The sequence below is a fragment of the Anabrus simplex genome, chromosome X (assembly GCF_040414725.1).
Source record: "Anabrus simplex isolate iqAnaSimp1 chromosome X, ASM4041472v1, whole genome shotgun sequence".
Taxonomy (NCBI): domain Eukaryota; kingdom Metazoa; phylum Arthropoda; class Insecta; order Orthoptera; family Tettigoniidae; genus Anabrus; species Anabrus simplex.
Genome location: NC_090279.1, coordinates 170,539,850 through 170,560,117, shown reverse-complemented (window position 1 = coordinate 170,560,117; position 20,268 = coordinate 170,539,850). Strand labels below are relative to the sequence as shown.

Below are 20,268 nucleotides of genomic sequence, written 5' to 3'. Positions count from 1 at the left end.
AAAATAATTATTCAAAATAATTACGTATTGCCAACTTTAAAAATTCAGAAATCAGTACATGTGATAAACTTCATTACTGGTACCCGCACTGATGCTATCTAATTAAAGTCGAAGTTTCCACCTTTATTATGTTGTCATGGATGACTATCATGTTTCATCAAACATGTCCTTCCTTATCATTAAGTATCATCCATGACAACATAATAGATTATAAGCATTGAAAGGTGGAAAGTTCTCAACTTCTAATTAGAAATCAGAACATTCTTTTATATGAGACATTATGACTCATCCCAATATCGCAACTTCCTTCAATTCAGAATATTTAACATTATACTAGACTACCACATAATTTCTTTATTATTTATTTCCCAATATACTGGGCATATCCGAGCTTCAGAACTCCGATTCCTCATCATCCAATTTGCTGAACACTAAGAGACTAGTGCTAATCATTGTTCAACACAATATATGACAACGATCTTCAGAATCACACCTAAACTTTATGTCCATGAACCTGTTTTGTATGTCAATATTGGTACATCACAGGTGGTGACTGATTGTTTTAAGATGAAGTACAACTGGGCAACCACCCTCTAATAAAACTAATCGGAGGGAAAATGGAAGAGCTCTGATGGTTTGAAGAATGAGGTATCAGAAAGATTTTTTAAAAAGGTGGGGGGGGGGGGAGGAAGGCCACAAAGTGTGTGACAATGAAAGATAAACCTAATACCGTTGGGGTCGAAAAAGAACAAGAGTTAACCAAGGGAAGATAATGGTGAGGAACTTACAAGTAAGCGGAAGCAGTGTCGTACTGAGCCTTTTACGATAGGCAGGGAATATTGTGAATGTAGTCTATCGCTCCCACCCCACACAACAGCTCGAATAGAGACAGAACTTCCCTATAACCCTCACACTGTGAATAAAATCCATTTGTTTGTACTCTCTTTCCAATCTCCTTAATGGTATCTTCCCATCTTCTGTAATTACAGTCTCCAAGTCTGAGATTTCTCACAACTTCCCTTGATTTTTAATTTACTTCAATCCCTCCAATTTCTTCCTCCCGTCACTATTGTTTTCTCTTTTCTACTCCTCGTCTCATTCCAAACGATCATCGTACTCCATGTGTTAATTTTGTTATTTTTCTGTTTGGCAGCAGCACTTGACAGAATGTTTCGGAACTACACTCCGAGAACAGTTCAAAATGACTTTCCCTCTTCAGATCAAACTCTACTTGCGAGTTTTCTTGGCTGAATTATCAACATTGAGGCCTTCCGTTTAGAGGGTCCTGAGCTGGGGATTTTAATCGAGTCTAGTTAATTCCAACATTGGGACAAGGGGGAGGTTGTGTGTGTGTGTGTGTGTGTGTGTGTGTGTGTGTGTGTGTGTGTGTGAGAACACACTTCATACATACACTACCAACCAACCAACAAACCAGAAACAATCTATATATATAAAAGTTTTGTCTGTACATTGCTCAGAATTTGAAAAGAATGGCATTTCTGTATCGATCATGTCCACAGTAACAAGAAAAAGCCGTTTTTACTTTTCCGTAATTTCTGTCTGTCCGTCTGTATGTATGTACATGTATCACGAGAAAACGGCTGAAGAGAATTTAATGTAAATCGGTATGTAGAGTCAGGGGATGAGCCGCTACAATCTTGGCTATAAATTATTTTATTCATGCTGAGTGAAATGGTAGTTTAGGGGAAGGCCTAAAATTCAATTCTCAAATTTTTATATTATTAGTGGTCATATTGATAAATACTACATAACGAAAGTTATGTAAAATTAAATTTCTGATCATTTACATCTTATGCATTTTTACCGTACCGGCTATGTTAACAAGAGATATTCATGAATTTGGATTTTTGTTGCTAAGTCCATATCAACGCCGAGCCCCGACAAAATGGGTAAACAGAATTTAATGAAAATCGGTATGTAGAGTCGGAGAATAAGAAACTACAGTTTAAGCTATAAACAATGTTATTCACCCTGGGTGAAATGGTAGTTTAATAGAAAGCACCTAAAATTTAATTTTTAAATACCTATGTTCTTGGTCCTACGGAAAATTACTACATAACAAAAGTTAGATAATATAATTTCCGATCATTTATGTTTTATTCAGTTTTACCGTACTGACTATGATAAGAGTGGCATTTCAGAACCAGAAGACAATGTGACGGCCTACAATATCGAAAGCGCGTAACATAGATCAACAATAACATTACACTGACCGTTGTTTGTTGTAATGTTCTTTGTCTCTTATGCTGACATTCAACTCCAATAGATGGGATTACTGCTGCGTACCGAGTATAACAGCTTAACTGAATATTGGCGGGAAATAGCTGAGGAGTTAGATAACTTTCTTCTTTAGCATGCGAATCCTCTGCTTCATACATTTTCCGACACTGCTGGTACGCAACATACTGGTTCATCATAGTATGCCAGCTATTCGATACCTACTCTGACGCGTTGTTTTGAATGAGCAGTGTGCGCACTTAAATCAGAGGCTTAGTTAGTAGTAGTAGTAGTAGTAGTAGTAGTAGAACTGGTCCGGAATTACAATTTAGCCCTATTCCACATTATAGTACCAGAATTCACTAAATAACTCAAAATTCAACCTTGAAAAGAGCCATTTCTTAGGAAAAGCTTCTTCCTCTTCACTTTCATATAATCTACATTAATTTTATTCCAAATTAGCAGCGAAGATGTGGTTTCTTCTCTGGCTTGGAGGAAAAATTGCCTCCACATCAGATAGTTCTTTCCCCCGCCGGTATAGTGAATTGAGATAAACGGGCATAGTTTTTGCCCTGGGACTATCCAGTATTTGAACACCCCCCTTGCCGAAAAAAGGACGAAGACTGTTCACGGATCACGGATGTCTGCGTCTTGGTCATTCCAACTCTGTAGCTTTGGACTGTTAGTTCGGCAGCATAGTACTGTTCGTTAAAAGTGAAAAAAATGTGTGGTTTTTAATTTGATCGGGTATTTCATATTAAGGCATTCCCTTTAATCGCGCCATTCCTACCGACGTCATTGTAATGACCCATGTTCATTTTAGTTGGGAAAACCACTAAGAGAGTCTTTCTGAGAATCTATAAAGGCAGGCGGAGAGCGAGTGTCTGCCATTATAATGAAAACTCCCCAACCTGATTGTGTCTGACGGTAGGCAAGCTGGCCTACCATTACAATGAAAATTACCTAACCCAGTCTTGATATGAGAAAAGACGTTGGTGACTTGCCCGTCGTGCTTCTAGGGCAACGTTAAGAGCTATGCAACTTAATACAATCTTGCTCACAACGTTTACACTACCTAACCTAGAATTATGTATAAAATTTAGAATTCCGTAGCGAAGCACGGGTACATCAGCTAGTAGTGAATAAATCCCTCCACTTAAGGCTGGCATGAGAAAGGGCAACCAGTTGTACAACAGAGCAAAGTCTACATGTTCAACAATGTTCACACTCGCAACCTGACCAGAATGTGTGAAAAGCAGTAGAAACAGAAGAAATAAGTCTTTCACTTGTACTTCCACATTAGAGTAACGCTGGACGATGATGCCCTGCTAAATTATATCTTTCCCGATCTAAATACATTACCCACAGTTAGAATGTCCCTGTGCAAGCCACTGCAGTAGCCACATTTGCTGTTATGATTTGGAGAACTTATTTGATCTCGCACACACAGCGAGTCAGTCGAAACTGTTTATGGCAACATCGCTTTTAACAACGTATTGGATATAACGGCGAAATCTAACAGGCCCTTCTATATCCTATATAAACACTGCATTTAAAACATCGCTTAGTAAGACATCTCTTATTACAATATATCGCATATAACTACTACTTTTGATCCCCTTTTTGGGAAAATGTACCGGCTATAATGTCCAGTGTTTATTTTTATTTTTTACGTATTTGGGGGTTGCTGTCAACAATGTAACTCTTATTATTGTAGATCTCAAGTCAGTCTTAAATAGTCAAGGAAAATATCGTTGTGAAAAATGTTGCAGAAGTAAAGTGTTTAATATTAAATATTACATGGCGATTAGAAAATGGGGATACAAATGTCAGCATCGCAAAAGAATTGGGTGTATCACACTGAACTATTTCTACAATTTGGAAGGACAGACAGAAAATAGTCTCTCTTTAAATAAATGTCTTTAAAAATTAAGCAGGCCATATCATCCGAGTACAAAGTAAAACTTAGATTTTTAGCAACAACAAAAAGACCCAGTTTGTGCGGTTATCGGCTATAACGACCATTGATTAGCAGTCCCTTCAGGGTCGTTATAACAGATTTCGACGGTATATATAAAGAAATTGCCGAAGAGATAATGAACACTAAAAAGGGAAAAACTTTGTCTATATGGCGATTAATGCATTAAACACTTTTTTAAAAACAATTTTTAGAATTTTGTTGAAGGGTCAACTAGTTCAGAAGAAATCTTCAAGTTATCTTACTTACACATGACATCCATCTAATATTTACAGATACAGAGCAAGAACACACTAGAAAAGCATTGCTCACAACCACGCAGCAGGGAGTCCAATATCGGGTAATTCTATATAAGAGAAACAGCACAGCAAAGTCTAATGGTACCACACAGCAATAAACAAAACCAGACAAATAATATCAAATGCAAATTACAAATTAATCCAACAAAATAAAATAAAACACACGAGAAACTTGTAAGGGTCATGTTAAAAAAAAATTTAAAAAAAAACAGCAGGATCGCACTATATTTGAACTACAGGCAACTTGCACTGGCTTTCTTTGAAACAAGTATCTTGGATGGTTGTGAGGAAGTGAGAACTAGAATAAGGTTAAAAACTCAAATGTACTGTACATAAGGTCATTACCATCCATCATAAGCTCTAGAGATATTTTGTACATCGAAACACTTACAAGTCTAGTAAATTCCATATTAATCAAGATTATACCTAAAACAAACATCCAAGGTACAGGAGCAAGCCAATAAATGTCTACTTTCATAGTGTAATGGTTAGCACTATGGTAGGAGGACTAGTATGTGGTGAAAATGGTACACGTAACTCACCTCCACTGAGGATGTGCCTAAAGGTGAACTACCTCGGGACGAGGACACGAGTTTAATTTATTCCAATAAATAAGGTAACAAAGTCCCTTCTGGATGTACTATTCACTCCAGTTTTTGTATGTCCCACCAGGCCGAACGGGGGTAAAGACAGCTGTGGCGCAGACCCATTCACAGACACCTCTCAATCAATCACCACTGATCTGAATTTAGGGCTGTCACCCAAGTGGCAGATTTCCCAGCAAAATTGTTCACCTAGTATTCTTTTAAATGATTTCAAAGAAGATGGAAATCATCTTGGGAAATTATTCCAATCTCTAATTCCTCTACTTAGGAACTAGTATTGTTCCAATTTATCCCCTAACTCCAACCACGATTCTTCCCACTTTTAAAAATTCCATTCAAGCTTATTCTTCTACTAATGTAATTCCACACAACCTCTCATTGACAATTCAAAATACAGCAAACTCCTGATTAACCAGGTGCAGATTACCTGGCTCGCAGGTTATCCATACAACCTAAAGATTTATTGTACTATAATTTTTATTTTATTTCCATCATTTTGTCAAGGCATTTTGAACACACGTGAACTGAGCGCTTGAAATTTGAGCGCGCGCTCTCTATTGCAAACGTGCTTTGTTCGAGAACTAAACAATGTACTGTACAGCAGTTGGTTGTTGGTGTTCTGTGATAGCAGTCATGGCTACGAAGCGAAAGAAAGAGCTTTTAACTTTAAAACAAAAGCTTGAATTAAACAAAAAGTTTGAAAAAGGAGAATCTGTAAAGAAATTTGGAATGAATATGCGATTTATGTTCAGACAGTCAGAGACATTAAAAATAGCAAACAGAATCTCATAGTATTCACTTTTTTAAATTAGAGTGTTTTACCAACAATAGACTTCATTTCTAAATTGACCTACTTTATTGATAAAAAAGTGGTTATTGAATGCATTAACTGTTTGAAATGATAGCACTTTCAAACAGAATTGTTGTTCTATATCATCAAAAGTTTCATTATGCATTAAAATGGACACATTCGTATTATCTGTGTTTTCAGTTATCCGTGCAAATTTGTCTGGCGATTAGCCCAGATAATCAAGAGTTTGCTGTAGACTGCTTAAGTTTTTATAGTTGAGCAGTTCATCTCCCTACTAGTGATGGGACATTCGATTCATTTGATTCCATTCACGTTAATGAATTGATACAGTGATCCGATTCACGGCACAGTCACCGCTCCTACTGCATCTGTGTAGTACGTACTGGTAAGACGGCGGCAACAGCATTCAGTGCTCACAGCTGCCATCTGGTCTTCATACTATGAACTCCTTTCTTAGAAAAAAATGCTAGTCACTCTAATACATCGAAGATTTCCGGCGACGCAGGATGGGAAAGGTCTAGGATTAGGAAGGTAGCAGCTATGGCCTTAACTAAGGTACAGTCCCAGCATTTCCTGGTGTGAAAATGGGGAAACTATGGAAAATCATCTTAACGACTGCCGACGGTGGAATTCAAACCCACCATCCCCCGAATGCAAGCGCAAAGCTATGCGATTCTAACCGCACGCCCAACTCGCTCAGTCATTTTTGAAACTATGTATTTTTCTATCAGCTGAGGATTTTTTTAAATCGTCATATTTTGTATAGGCTACCCAAGATGTACAGTAGCCTGCTGGTTTTCTGATTCAGCATACTGTTGGTTAAGTTAATGAGTCATTTGGCTCACTTACTGTTCACATATGATTGAAGTCTTGTGCAACGATGCAACATACGAACTGAGAGAATACTGAGCCATCCCTCCCAATAAAAGACAGGTACTTTTGAGTGGTCATGAGCATGACTCAGTCATAGGGCAGGCTAGAGTCGAGTTTAATTGTCAAATGTCAACTAAGTTATAATACTAAGATTCATTAAACTAATAAATAGTATAACCTAATAGCCTACCTACAGTACTTACTAGCTACTTCAGAATTGTTTTGACTACCTTTTTAACACTGCAAATAAATCCATCTATTATTTAAACCTCCCTGTAAGAAGAGGACAGTGAATGCAAGTGGGAATTATTTTCAAATGAGCTGAGCTCGAGAGTCTATTATAGAATACGATTCTTTCAGTGTACCATGGCTCACTGTATGTCTCGCTGCAGCGGAAGCTCGGCTCTCCGCCTGTGTCCAGTGAGTGCACCGCTCAGCACTGTCCGCTGGGAGTAAGCTGAATCGTGTGCCGTGAGCTCGCTGTTCCTGTGAATAGATTCACTCGGACACTTGAATGAATCTATACTCTGCTTCGAATCATGCATTCAGTAGCCAACACTACTCCCAAGTCTTCTCAGCCCAAAATTCCTTTTTTGAGTGCCATACTTAGGTAAATAACTATGTACTATTTATAGCCATACCATGAATATAAATACTGGTTCTTTAACTATTCATTATGCCCAGGATTAATGGGCAGCAATTTGCTTTTAACTTGGGGCAACCCAGGTTCAAGCATATTGGAGACCAGTCTGTATCAGTCACAAGGCAGGACAAAGGTAAAATGATAGAAAACCCTTTAATAATAGGGAACATGCATAATTTTCAAAAATATTTTTTTTTGAAAAGTACACCAATGAAGTAGTACGTAAACGTATTACATTGTGGTAAGTTGCCTTGTTTTCTACCATTAAAAAAATATTTAATAGTGCCTTTCCGCAAGGCGAGTGAAACGGCCTATGACGTAAGCGGCGCGCTGTGACGTCACGATCCAGTACCGCATGCAGCTCTACCAGCCGTTGTGCATCAGCCGTTGCTAAAAGCCGATTGTTTATTATTCATGATCGCAAATAACTAGGCAGACAATCTACCATGTGCAGGTGTCATCATTCGTGAAAAATAGTGACTTTTGTGGCCGCAGAAATTCGCGGATAAAAAGCAAGTTTGTAAGTGGCGTCTTTTATGTACGTGCAATGTACTGTAACCCATAGTATTAGGATAACAACGAACCTGGATAGACATCACATCACTTTCAACATTTCCTTCCCATATTAAAGAATAACATTACATTTTCGGGCTTTTAGCATTAGTAAAGTAAGAAATCGGATTTCAGCACTAACATAAACATATAGGTAGCATTATAGTACTAGTCCGCCTCTGTGGTGTAGTGATTAGCTGCCACTCCCGGAGGCCCGGTTTCGATTCCCGGCTCTGCCATGAAAGTTGACAACAAATAGTACGAGGGCTGGAACGGGGTCTACTCAGCCTCGGAAGGTCAACTGAGTAGAGGAGTTTCGAATCACACCTCAGCCATGGTTTTTCGTATTTTCCCACTTCTCCTCCAGGCACCTAAGGCCACGGCCGTTTCCTTCCCTCTTTCTTGTCTATCCCTTCCGATCCTCCCATCCTCCAACAAGGCCCCTGTTGAGCATAGCAGGTGAGGCCGCCTGGGCGAGGTAATGCCCTCCTCACCAGTTTCATCACCATACCCAAAGTCTCACGTTCCAGGACACTGAAGCTGTATAGGTGAAATCCCTCGCTGAGTCCGAGAGAAAACCAACCCTGAAGGATAAACTGATTAAGAAAGAAAGATCATAGTACTATAGGGCTATAATCTATAATTCCCAAAAAATATATATACAGTATTTATGGTTGGGACAGCTGGCCTACCCACTTCCGGGGCCTATGAAAGAGAAACATTAAATCTCTTTGTGGAGGGAAAAAGTTAAACATGATAAAGATAAATATGACTTCATCTAGTTTTCACAAGTCGGGCTAAGTGGTTTAGACGGTTGAGGTGCTGGCCTTATGACCCCTACTTGGCTGGTTCGATCCTGGTTCAGTCCGGTGGTAGTTGAAGGTGGTCAAATAAGTCAGCCTTGTGTCGGTAGATTTACTGGCACGTCAAAGAACTCCTGCAGGACTAAATTTCTGCACATCGGCGTCTTCGAAAACCGTAGAAGTAGTTAGCGGGGCGTAAAGCCAATAACAATTACATTTGGCTTTTAACAAGCTGAGCATATCAGGCAAGAAAAGTGTTCTGGTGACATTTTAGTCGTTCAAATACAGGAATGTCATTGGGTGCTGTGACTTTTACTTTTTTTTTTTTGCTATTTGCTTTACGTCACACCGTCGCATATAGGTCTTATGGCGACGATGGGATAGGAAAGGCCTAGGAATGGGAACGAAGCGGCCGTGGCCTTAGGTACAGCCTCAGCATTTTCCTGGTGTGAAAATGGGAAACCACGGAAAACCATCTTCAGGGCTGCCGGAAGTGGGGTTCGGAACCCACTACCTCCCAGATGCGAGCTCACAGCTGCGCGCTCCTAACCTCACGGCCAACTCGCCCGGTATTTTTACCCTTCGGTTTATTGACTTGGCTTGTATAACGTAAAACTTAGGCTAAGTTGGATAATATTTTAAACACCAACATCACTATTTTCACCCGTGTGCAATTATGTTATTTATTTCGTTAATATTATGATAAATATAATAATTGAGCATTATTAACTTATAAGACCCCAACAGGCAAGCATTGGTTTTGTGTAGAGTTATACATTTGTTAAATTCACGTTGTCTCCTTTCATGATGTACACGCCTATTTTTTGTTATATTATAGAGTATTTAGATATAGCCTAAATTTCTTTACAAATTAATCTCTGCAATAAAGACTTAAATAACTGTCGCATGCCAAGATAAATTGGTAGAATTGGAGCTGTCTGTCAAAATGGTTCATAACCCCTTTGATTTATTATCTTGACATGGATCACCCAAAACATAGGTTAGGTTTGGAGAATACTTTAATAATCAGCATTAATGAATGCACTGTTTATTACTTTCATAATCCAAGATGTAATTGAAGCATTTAAATAAAGCATCATACATTAAAATTTAAAGTTTTACCACTAGAACAGCTGATATGGAAAAGTGATTGAAAATTCAAACAAATTCATCTTACGTTAAAATCTTCAAAAATAACCTGTAGACTTTTCCGATATATCACCAGCATTTCTCCGGCTCGCCAAAATCCATTTCTCCCTAGTTTTAGCGTCTTTGGAACATTTATAAACAATTTGTTTGGGATGGTATGCGATGTGCTATAGCACATCGGAACTCTACACCATTTATAAGTTTTCTGCCTCACTGTTCGCGCAGGATTCACTTTAAGTCTAAAATATACCACTCAGATTATTATCCAATGTATAGACCTCGAATTTAACTATACCAGACACTAACATAAAATAGAAATACGCGAAGTGTATCCTGCTTCTCACAGCACATTATGTGTTATTTCGTCTGCTAATTCAGTCAACCTGTACGATGACGTCAGACCAATGAGATCGCGTACTTGCGTCACGTGACAGTTTAGTACATTGATTTAGATTTTTATCATGTTTGGAGTTATTATTTGTACATTCTGATCACATTTTTGAAATCTGCATGAAATTTTGAATCAGATTAGCGCATTTTTAATTAAAACCCCGGATCATGCATGTTCCCTATTGTTGTCCCACCTGGTAACACCTCGTAAGGGTCCTTTCCCAGCTTTATGGAGAAGTCCTTCATGACAATCACGGCAGAGGAGGAAACCTTTAGAATGGCACAGTAGGCAGATCAGGCATTCTAGTATTCAATCTGCTGTCTAAGGCAAAGGGAGTTCAGCATGACAAAAAACCCTCCAATGTGTTATGCCTTGGAAGTCAGCAGAAGAACAGGGATTGCCTTCAACAATACAGAACCAATCTCTGATCATGAGGAGACTTGTTCATTCCCATGCCCAATATACTGGAACGGAGAATCAATTTTCTTTTAGTTTTCTCTAATAGGACTGTGTTTTCATGCAGAACTTTAAACCGGAACAGTTCACATGAAGAGTTAACAATAAATAAATTATACAGTAGTTTCAGTATTTGAAGAAAGTAAGTAAACAAGCACACCAACAATAATTAAGTGATCAACATTTCTGACCCTTATTAATAATTCAAAATAAATATGAGGAAGGTAATTTCTTTCCAGTAGAGCTCAGAAGGTACAGCATGCAAAACATGCAATGCAGCACACATGACAAAAATACTAACAAGCACCAAAAGCATTAGCAGCAACATCTTGTAATTAGGACCTCAGGAAAACATCTGAGCACCTAGGAAAAAATGCCAAAATGTATTTACAGCTTACTTTTTTGAATGGAAGAGTTATTTTATGCAAGAGGATTTCCATTTTAAATTTGTGTAATGTAAGAAACAAATATTTCTCTGAAATGATTACATCAAAAATCACATTCAACTGGTGAAAATACAAGAACTTCTTAATTATGAAAGTACCGGCAGTATAAGACTTCGCACTTTTACTCACATGCCATGGGAATACCCAAGAGAGCACATGGCTTGTGTCAAGCTTGCTATGATAAGTCTTGACAGGTGATGCAGCAGTTTGCTACTAACTATGAGTTTTAAGGTGTGTCTTAAGGTTATTATTGTGATGGTTAAGTACTCTACAGTGCAGAGAATACTTTTGGCTGAGTGTTATTTGCACAAGATGAGGTTATTGGCTTACATCCCACAAACTACTTTTTCGGTTTTTTGGAGAGTGAGGTGCCAGAATTTTGTCCCAAAGGATTTCTTTTCGTGCCTGGAAATTTAAAAGCATGAGGATGATGTATTTCAGCACCTTCAAATACCACCGGACTGAGCCAGAACTGAACCTGCCAAGTTGTGGTCAGAAGGCCAGCGCCTCAAACTATCCGAGTCGCTCAGTTAATAGATGCCTTTGAAAATTCCATGCACAGTTTGCTGGTTTCACAGTACCATCAAAACATTACGTGCAATAACTCGTTCACAAGTGGCATAGTAATGGTTCCGTAACTAATAACAAAACCGCGATGGAGAACAGCTTTCACACAAGAAAGGTTAGAAGATATACTGGCAAGACACCAAGTCAAGCCCCAAAACAACTGCAAAACATCAATTTGAACGCGACTTCTGTAAAACGGCTCTATTATTTTGACCCATAAGATTCTTACCTTTATGCCTCTTTTCGCACATCTAGCTCAAACGCTTCCTTTCGCACAACTACAGATAGCAGCGACGTCTTCCCTGATGTCTAAAAGGGACTGACAACACGGCAGTCATGGAGATTTTGCGAACTAATAGATATCCTAGTTCTTAATCCCGTCAATAGAGGTGGCTCTATTATTGTGACCGCCACTGTAAATGCATGCCAAGTTCTCGAACGATCCTACAATATACACATTAACCATACCAGAGACCTCCATACAGAAACCGAGAAGTGCTTAAACTTTGCCTACTCCTGAATACGAATCAGTCAAGGTCTCGCTCCTACGACAACTCTGTGAGAAAGAATTTGATGCCTGGTGTGACTTACCACAAAAGGGTACGAGTGTTATACTGTATAAGGAACACACACCAGCCAATCAGTGGGTAAGAAAACCCGATGGTTTAATTAGAAGCGACTGGAGAAATACCATAAAACTGACAGCAAATGTAGTTCCAGTTCATGCACTACCTGGCAGGTCCGAAGACAATAACCACTGCCAGCACTGCCACAGTGAGGCAAACACTTGGTCACGTCTTAGGTTCCTGTCCATTTAATGACACCCTACGGAATTCATGACATCGCATAAGATTTACGATTGCTGAAGCCCTGAGAGAAAAGAATTATACGGTTCACGAGGAGGTACATGGATTGTCGCAGACGGGGTCAAGCCGGCAGATTGGCGCGATAGCTATACCACCGGGCTCAAGTAAAGGATTCATAATAGACCCCACAATTAGAACTGAAGCATCATCCACTCAACCACATGATGTACACAAGGAGAAATGTGATATATATGCACTTACAATTCCATACTATGCCAAGAAATATCACCTGGACTCCATAGATGTTTTAGGATCGATGATAGGAGCACAAGGCACCATTACTCACACATTTCACAACTTTTGTAAGAAATTTAATTGCATAATCAATTTATTGAGGACACTGGATTAGCAGCCCTGAAAGGATCATTAGCAATAGTAAACAATCATTTATACTCTTAGCTACGTCTTTGTCCTATGAGGAATTCCTTGTGGAACTCTTCATAGATTTCAAAATTGACTGACACCATTTTTTAAATTATTAAATTAAATTAATAAGTAGGCTTTATTATCATATACCTATCATTTATTGACATATTTTAAACGACCCTTGTAATTATTAATCAAATTTTCATGTAAGCTTTGTCTTTTTGGCAGCCTCCAAATGGGGGAAGCCAAAATAAATGCATTTCTCTCTCTCAAGCTAGTCCTAATTTGTAAGGTTATACTGTGATAGTACGTATATCACACCCTCACACTGTATTCCAAAGTAAGAGATATAGTCATTCGATTTATTATTATTATTATTATTATTATTATTATTATTATTATTATTATTTCAGTTGTATATTTTGTTCTTAATATTTTAAGCTGGAAGGTCTCCATATGTGATATGAGTAATTTGTTTTGTACAAACGAATGGGAAAACTCTGAAACTGTATGAGTCATGTGGATAGCCCAGAGTCTGATGACGTGACCTTGTCCTTATTGTCTTGGGATCCGGAAGAGGTTCAGCGCGAGGTCTTGATATGGCAAAAGGATCTTCTACTCGTGATTGGATGGCCAGGATAAATCTCGATGTATCATGTGAGAGTGAGGGGAAGTTGAGGACTATATGGGCATATGAGAGACTGGACTTCAAACTTTAGTGGAGGAGACTGGACTTATAACAGCGTATGAGAGCAGATGTAACTTTGGTGGAACGTGGTCTTGTATGTTTCTGGAATGTGAAGTGTGATACTAACCCACTACTATGGAGTACTTACGCACTTCATATTGTACCACTTGTGGCGGCTTGGTATTGTATGTTGGTGAAAGCTATGGGGTACTGTATCTCAGACTTTCCATAATTTATGTTCTGGAACAGCAAGCGTGTGTTGCTTGAGTGAATGTATTTTTAAACCAAGTGTTAGAATCAATGAACACTGTATTATAAAGGTACAGTATCTTTATGATATAGTGCCAATTATGATAATATGAAAATCTTGTTGATACAAAGAGACAGTGAAGGACATATACATGCTTTGTTCAACGGACTGACTGCTTTGGAAACTTTGTCCTCGCTTTTGGTTTCCCACTGTTTTGTTGTTAATATGGAGTCTTCCACCAGCATTTTGTGAGTATTTATATTTATTTTGGTATGTGGATGAGGTGCTCATGCACAGATGTTATTCAGAATATAGTTATTTTAGAATCAGTGGAGTTATTGATGAACTAGCTGCAGTTCCTACCTATTTAGTCGTTTTCAGAAGGTTAGGTAAGGCCTGAAGCAGATTTACTAGTACAGATTTATGTACACACCCTGGGAGAGCAAAAATCACCATGCTCTATCAAAATTCGAGGGACCCATTCTGGTGAACTCTAGCGCTCACACTACGGTTATTTCGATTAATTATTTTTATTAATTTATTTTATTTTAATTATGTTAGTAATTTATTCAGTTACTTATTTATATATTCTGAATTAGATTACAATTGACGCCAAAGCGTGAGTTGATTAAGTATATTATTCATATTTGATTTTTGTAATCATACTGTAATAGTTAGGGATAATTATTTTATTTACAAAGATTCCAATACATTCACATGCAAGATGGCACAAAAACATGCAAAGCAAATCCTGTATTTCTCCCAAATTAAGACTACAATTTGACTTTTATTAATGTTAGAAGTAAAGCTTTAGCAATACAGAAGTTAAAAGATTAGGAGAACAGTCCTCGCCATCAGTCATAGAAAAATTGTCAGCACATTATCTTTCAGTGCCATGGAAAGATAATCATGTGGCTATAATAAGAGTATAATATTCACTAAGGTTACTACAGTTTACTAAAGTATGAACTAATGAGTGACGATATCACAATCTGGAAAATAATACTTGTTTCATGTCAACAAATGAAAAGGGTTTAAATTTAACTAAAAACATTTCAATTTTTAAAAAAATGTCAGATATTCATAACATCCTGTAACTTCCTATTCAACAAGTTGAGCCATTTGATGACCAGTAAAATGACTGTTACAAAATTTAGATTTCCCCAGCATATTCAGCACATTCTCTTCGATTCAATTTATTCATTTCTGAGACAGCTTGAATGACTTCATTTTTTAATGTGACTTTTTACATACTAAAAAAAATTTGTTTTGAAAAGTAAAGTTCATTCACGATTTCCTTATCACAAGTATGTAAATTCACTTGTTGAAAAGTTACCCTGAAGATACTGTATGCTGATAAACACATAAAAATATTGAGGTAGGCCTACTTGAAAAATAAAACCCATAATTCAAATACTGTCCAAATTCCTAGTCAGTGTTAAAATTTCTCAATTATAAATTAGGTTCTTTTTATGGAACACACGTTATTAATTACTGGCTTTATACCAGCCCAGAAATACCTCAATTTTTACAGAAAAAATATTGGTTGACTTCAATCTTAGGTAAACCTAGCCAGTTTTGTGAAGTCAAAAATACTGTCACCAGATTCACCTTATAATTCAGAAAGTAATGTCTCTGTAAGCACGAATAAATACTGAGGGGAGAAAAGCCACGATATGAACTTAGTGAAACGTCCAAAAAACTGTGACAAATAAGTCAGACAGGTCATTATAGTATCAAAAGAACATTTTATAACTATGCAGATGTACAGAGAAGATAAAAAAGGTTCATGTCTCTTATTGGGAAACTGAAAATACTACTAAAACCAACAAGTACAAAAAAGTTTTTTATTTTTTTATTTTATTTTTTTTATTTGGTAAATTCATAGGCTCTTGCAACAAATTACAAGAAAGGGCCCATGTTCAGTAACTGAAAAATGAACAAGCCCCAAGTTCTGTTAAAGTCTTATTGTGTTTAACTCTGGAAATACTGAAAAAGCCTGCCAAATATCTGCAACTTCTGATGTAAACCATACTATCCAAACAGCAGATGACATTTAAGGGACAAAAAGTTTCTGTCCGATGATTTACTCATGTGAAAAATTTTATCATTCATATTTTACCGCACAGAAGTTTCTTTACGTACCAATAAATATCCAAGTTTTATTCAGACTGATAATTTTTTCTTTCCTGTAGATAACAACTACGTAAACTGCTTTCATAAAACCAGTGAAAAAGCAAGGAAGTAAAAGGCTAATGTGAAAAGATCTGGAGCCATCACATCACAGAATCTTAGATCAATAATGAAATTACTGTAGTATCTTCAAGGCAGGAGAGCGAGAAGAGAGTCTACAAATGAATAGCTAATTTGTAATTTTGGAAACACTTTCTATATCACTCGTTCTATGTTGTGAAATACAAATAAATATTAAAGCGATAACTGATACAAACAGGCCTGTACATAAATGGATCTTCCTGTTTCCATTCACACTACCCTCTATGATATCACATTTAACAAATTGTTTCACATTTAAGTCCTTAAAAACGTCCACACCCGACCCCACAGAGAAAGGACAAGAGTCGGACATACAAACATGCAATCGAGTGAAAAAAATTTTCAAAAGCATAGTGATGCGAAATACAGCATGAACGCCAAAAACATTGAAAAGTACAGGATTTGTTGAACGTATGAAAGTAACTATAAGCCCTGGTTGAACTCCGACGAGCAGGACAATTGTGAAGTGGTTCACACAAATGAAAAACAAATTGTTGAATACAGTACAAATCTGTTTTTTAATTTATTTCCTTTTTATAGCAACATAAACCTTTTTAAAACATAATTTAGAAGTGTTGGTACCATAATGAGTGGTTAAGCACCGTTTTGGACCCATGCTTTTCTTCTGCATGTTCTTAACGTGTGCTCACATGAAAAGTTGCTACTCTCCATCTATTTCCTATTTGTATAATTCTACATTTTTGCTTACCTGAGGCATTACTGTACAAAGAACTTAAATTTTTTGTATGTAACAATCCTTTCCATAAAAAAATCACCCATTCCTCAAGAATTCATAATGCCACAATAAAACATAAAATAAATGTGTGAATTGTCACGCAAGAAAATTAAGCCGACAAATTAATTATTTCAATTCCACAAAGGAAAAGGTAAAAAGTTTGGTATAATGTTGAGTATTCAACAAAATAGGTTTTCTTGCGTTACATGCAAGTTGATGTTTAACTTCGCAACTTCAGATGGTGGTGTTCATATAGAATAATATTTCCATTATAGAGACACACTCATAACATGGAATGCTGATTTTGTTACAGAATTATATTTCAGTTAATAAAGATGCCTACAGGTTTCAGGGAATGCGATGACAAAATTAGAGACTGGTTGAATTACGATTTAAATTTGATAAATATTAAAGTGCAAATTCTCAAAGACAATGTCCAAGATGTGTCAGTTATAAAAATGAAAATATCGAGGTTACGACAGGAGATCTCGCTGAATATTTATTTCACCGTTTATCATAAACAAGGCCACAATATTAAACACAAAAATGCTTATTGCAATTATTAATAGTAAAAAAATGTTCTTTATAATTGTGCATCTCTCTAAAACACATGTAAAGATGCTTTAGAAAAGAGTGCATGGTATTATATGATCCTTGCATTTAATATATTATTAGGTTAAATTTTAATTATAATCAAAATATAATCTGACTTTCTGTAACCACAAAACAAAACTCAACTGGTTTAAAGAAACAAACAAACAGAACTAGTAGAATTAAAAATTACAGAAAATTTACTAATCGGTCATCAGCTAAAGTAAAAACTAAAGACGAAAATAAAAGGTTCCAAGACCAATCTACATTACAAGCAAAACCTATTATCTTGGAAGACGAGCAGAAACAAAGTTCAGAAAGAATGAAGAAATACTGGGCACTAAGAAAAAAAATGCACAGAGAAATGACTGATTCAACATACTTCAAACAGCGTGAAACGAAAGAAGATAATTCACCTCCCATGTAGATACAAATCCCATTGATACAACAAACAATATATTTCTAGATGTGGTAGATAGTTATTTAGTTTCTCTTCAAGGTTGAATTGTATTTCCTGTACATTCCGTACAGTTTGCCAACGTTTCAAATACATTACAGCTAATCAATTAACGCCTGGGAGACTGATTATCTCTGATCGAGTAGGAGTATTTCAGTTGCCTTAACAAAGAATACTGTAATGTGCTCAAAACATTGATGAACTGTACGGAATGTACAGAAAACAACATAGTTATTTAGATCTTCTTTTGGGTTGAACTATTTCCAGGTTCAACTGTTTCCAAGAAAAGTACCTGCGAAGAACTTTTTACAATACAGTACGCTCATACTTTTTTTGTACAACTTAACTGCAAATAACTGTTTGAGCTATTACAAGAATAGATCAGGCACCAAAAAGAAAACCATCCACATGTAAGCATCCGCAATTAATCCAACAATTGATGCTCAGGAATAGACCACTTCTTGAAAGAATTCACGGCACCCCCAGCATAACAAATACAAAAGCGCGTACGAGTTCTTACCCGGGTGTACTGTATCCTATCTTCCGCAACATTTTTCTTCTTTGGCGCTTCTGATGTCTGCAATGGAGATTCTCTCTCCGAGACAGACAGGATGAGGACCTCATCGCCTGCAACAAAGTAAGAGATTATTTTAAAAATTAGTCAAAACTAAGCAATTACGTATGTGGGTGGTGTGGAAACAAAATTCATCAGCTTCCCTGTACATTTACTACAAAATTAAACATAATATTAGTTTTACATGGAAACATAAGAAGGCCAAAGGAACATCTTAGAAATTAAATATTAAAATATACTCCATAAAAAAGCAAATGTTCTCCTAGTAACACTTTTTAAGTGGATAATTCCCAACTAGACAAACTCTCAGAACACCCAAAATTACCAAATTGACAATCTCCCAGAATACGGCACGGCACACATTAGTAAATAATCATTCGACAATCTGTCCATTACTTTTCTTATTGCAATCAAATATTTGGAGGAAGTCATGTTTTAAAATTAATATTACTGTATTTCATGCTTGATATTGTGGAAACATTACCATTAATATTCATTATGTTTGAAGAACTGTCAAATGCACAAAGAACATAAAAATAACCAAAAGAATCATTGACTGGGAAAAGTTAGCTCTGAAATTTTTTGAAAGTATCTCAAGTTTTAATTTTATCCCATTTCAACTTTGTTTTCTCAAGCAAAAGCTCTTTCTTTCTTTCTTTCTTTCATGTTCTTAAAGCAATGTGTTATTTATTTCAACTTTCAGCAACTGGAGATTGCCATAAGGACAAAGTATACAGTAAAACAAGATAAGAGTTGATTATATAAGGATTGGTTAATACATTTGACATATAATGTTGCATTAAAAAGTTTGGGAGATACGGTTCATCAGGATTTGGATTGAATATTTCAAGGCAGTCTTCTCTTTAAAAGGTTTAAAAGATTTGCAGAACTTGACCAAAAAGAGAGGAATGGTTCCTCTACCAGCAATCTGATGACTTCTATGCAATCCAACTATAAACATTTGCAGGCTGTGACTAATAAAAATGTAGGATTCCAAAAAATCTTAGTGTAATGTCAGAGAGACAAGTTTTTAAGGTTCAACCTTAAACTTACCTCTGATCTCAGTTCAATACGGAAACAGAAATGAAGTTTATATCTTAGTGTAGTGTCTCACTAAATATTGCTGTTAATAAAGAAGAATATTATCCAAGTAATAAACAAATATTTAAATTGAGGTTGTGACAAAAACAACCTACTGAAGAATTTTGCAGCCTATCTTGAACAAGGCAAATTTTTGTAACAGTATGGAGAGCTGATAACCCTCTTCTACCAAGTAGTGTGATGCAGTACGATGAGTCATCAAAACACAGAATGTCTTCAAGTTGCTAAAATACTGCTTATGTGATATTTCATAAGAGATGCTGAAATCCTTAAGCACCAATTTAAATAGTTTACAAAGAATATTCACTGACTTGTATTAAAAAAGGTTCCACAACATAACTGCATGGAACAACTACACAATTTAAATATGAAGTCCTCTTCCATCTAGTTTTGAGGAAAAAGTTAATAACTTGGCTTCCACTTACAAAATACTGAGCACAGTGTTCTATTTATAGCCAGATAAGCAGATGTTTTAAAAAAAAAAAATCCTTGACTTCTATTCATTTCATTTTTCCAGCAGAATGAAGAGTTGATCTTATTCTACCAAGGAATGT

At 36.6% G+C, this 20,268-nt stretch overlaps 1 protein-coding gene across 3 annotated transcripts in view; it reads right to left on the bottom strand.

Annotated features, from left to right (window-relative positions):
* LOC136886364 (eukaryotic translation initiation factor 4E transporter) overlaps nucleotides 1–20,268 on the bottom strand; it is a 427,031-nt gene that overhangs the window by 222,282 nt on the left and 184,481 nt on the right. For all 3 annotated transcript variants that reach the window (XM_068230726.1, XM_068230727.1, XM_068230728.1), the window contains exon 2: nucleotides 18,560–18,666. In XM_068230726.1, coding sequence (XP_068086827.1) covers nucleotides 18,560–18,666 — 107 coding nt within the window. The remainder of the gene's footprint in view (nucleotides 1–18,559; nucleotides 18,667–20,268) is intronic.